The 1,352-nt window shown below is 62.9% G+C and overlaps 1 protein-coding gene across 1 annotated transcript in view; it reads left to right on the top strand.

Moving 5' to 3' along the window:
- SLC9A1 (solute carrier family 9, subfamily A (NHE1, cation proton antiporter 1), member 1) overlaps window positions 1–590 on the top strand; it is a gene marked incomplete at its 5' end in the record, with an annotated part of 15,518 nt that extends 14,928 nt beyond the window's left edge. The window contains one exon of the mRNA XM_010003681.1: window positions 274–590. Coding sequence (XP_010001983.1) covers window positions 274–590 — 317 coding nt within the window. The remainder of the gene's footprint in view (window positions 1–273) is intronic.
- Between the last annotated feature and the right edge of the window lie 762 nt (window positions 591–1,352).

Below are 1,352 nucleotides of genomic sequence, written 5' to 3'. Positions count from 1 at the left end.
GCAACCTGGGCTGGTGGGAGGTGTCCCTGCCCATGCAGGGGGTTGGATCTGGATGAGCTTTAAGGTCCCTTCCAACCCAAACCAGTCTGGGATTCTGGGATTAAACAGCAGGCTTGGAAAAATCAGAGAGGGGGTGAACCCAGACCCTGAACGTTTTGGGGGGCATCAGCTGGGGGTTCCTGAGACCCCCCCTTCTCTTCCCTGGGTTAGCCTGACCCAGTTTGTTCCTGGTGCCATGAGTTGGGCCCTTCTGACCCCTCTCTTCCCCCCCAGACCCCCTGGCCTATGAACCCAAGGCGGACTCAGAGAACCTGCCCATCATCACCATCGACCCGGCCTCCCCGCAGTCCCCCGAGTCCGTGGACCTGGTGAACGAGGAGCCCAAGGGCTGTGGTGGCCTCCCCCCCTCTCCCGAGGAGGACGAGGAGGGGCTAGTGATGCGGGTGAAGGAGCCTTCCTCCCCTGGGACCGACGATGTCTTCACCCCGGGGACCAGTGACAGTCCCAGCAACATGTCGCGGTGCCTGAGCGACCCGGGGCCGCGGCCGGAGCCGGACGAGGGGGAGCCCTTCATCCCCAAGGGGCAATAGCAGCCACCTGCCCAGCCTCCCCCCCACACTCCATGCCCTTTCTCTCTCTTTCTTTCTTCTTATTTTCTTTCTTTCTTCTCCCTTTTTTCTTCGTTTGGTTTCCTCTGGCGCTGCACCCCGGGGTTTGGGAAGGGGAGCCTGTCCTGGATGGACTGGGATGGCCAGGACAGCTCTGCTCGCCCCGAGGAGCAGGGAAGGAGCCCCCCACCCTTGGGATGCACCAGGCCCTGCAGTCCTGGTGGCCTGGGGGGTGATGGACCATTTACCACCTGGCACTGGGATCTGCAGGTGCCTCCCAGCCCCTCTCTGGGGCACATTCCCAGAGGTTACCCACCCACTCAGGACCTGCGAGGGGCAAAGTGGGCTCTGGCCGGGGAGCTGGGGGTGCCCATGGAGGCTGCATCTTCCCTGTCCTCTCACCTTGCTCCAGAGTGGAGGGAGGGGAAGAGGGGAACCAGGCTCTGCACCCACCACCTCATCCAGCACCTCGGGCTCGTGTTGCTGCTCCAGCCTTGGCCACATCCCCGTGGGCCCTCTGGGAACTTCACCTCTGGCCCTGCATTCCATGCCAGGTCTTGTTAAACAAATATCCTATAGCCATGCAAGGGGGGAGCTGGGTCCCCCCTCGCTTTGAGTGGCCCTGCAAGCCTGGGCCTCTCCAATCCCTCCTGGAATTGCTGTCACCTGTCCCCATGGGGACCCTCTGCCAGCCCCTCACCCCGTGCCAGGGGCACTGGCTGCTCCTTAACCAAAGACGACGTC

The sequence above is a fragment of the Chaetura pelagica genome, unplaced genomic scaffold (assembly GCF_000747805.2).
Source record: "Chaetura pelagica isolate M959 unplaced genomic scaffold, ChaPel_1.0 scaffold698, whole genome shotgun sequence".
Classification (NCBI taxonomy): Eukaryota; Metazoa; Chordata; class Aves; order Apodiformes; family Apodidae; genus Chaetura; species Chaetura pelagica.
Note: the sequence above shows the minus strand (reverse complement) of the source record. Positions and strands in the feature narration are given on the sequence as shown.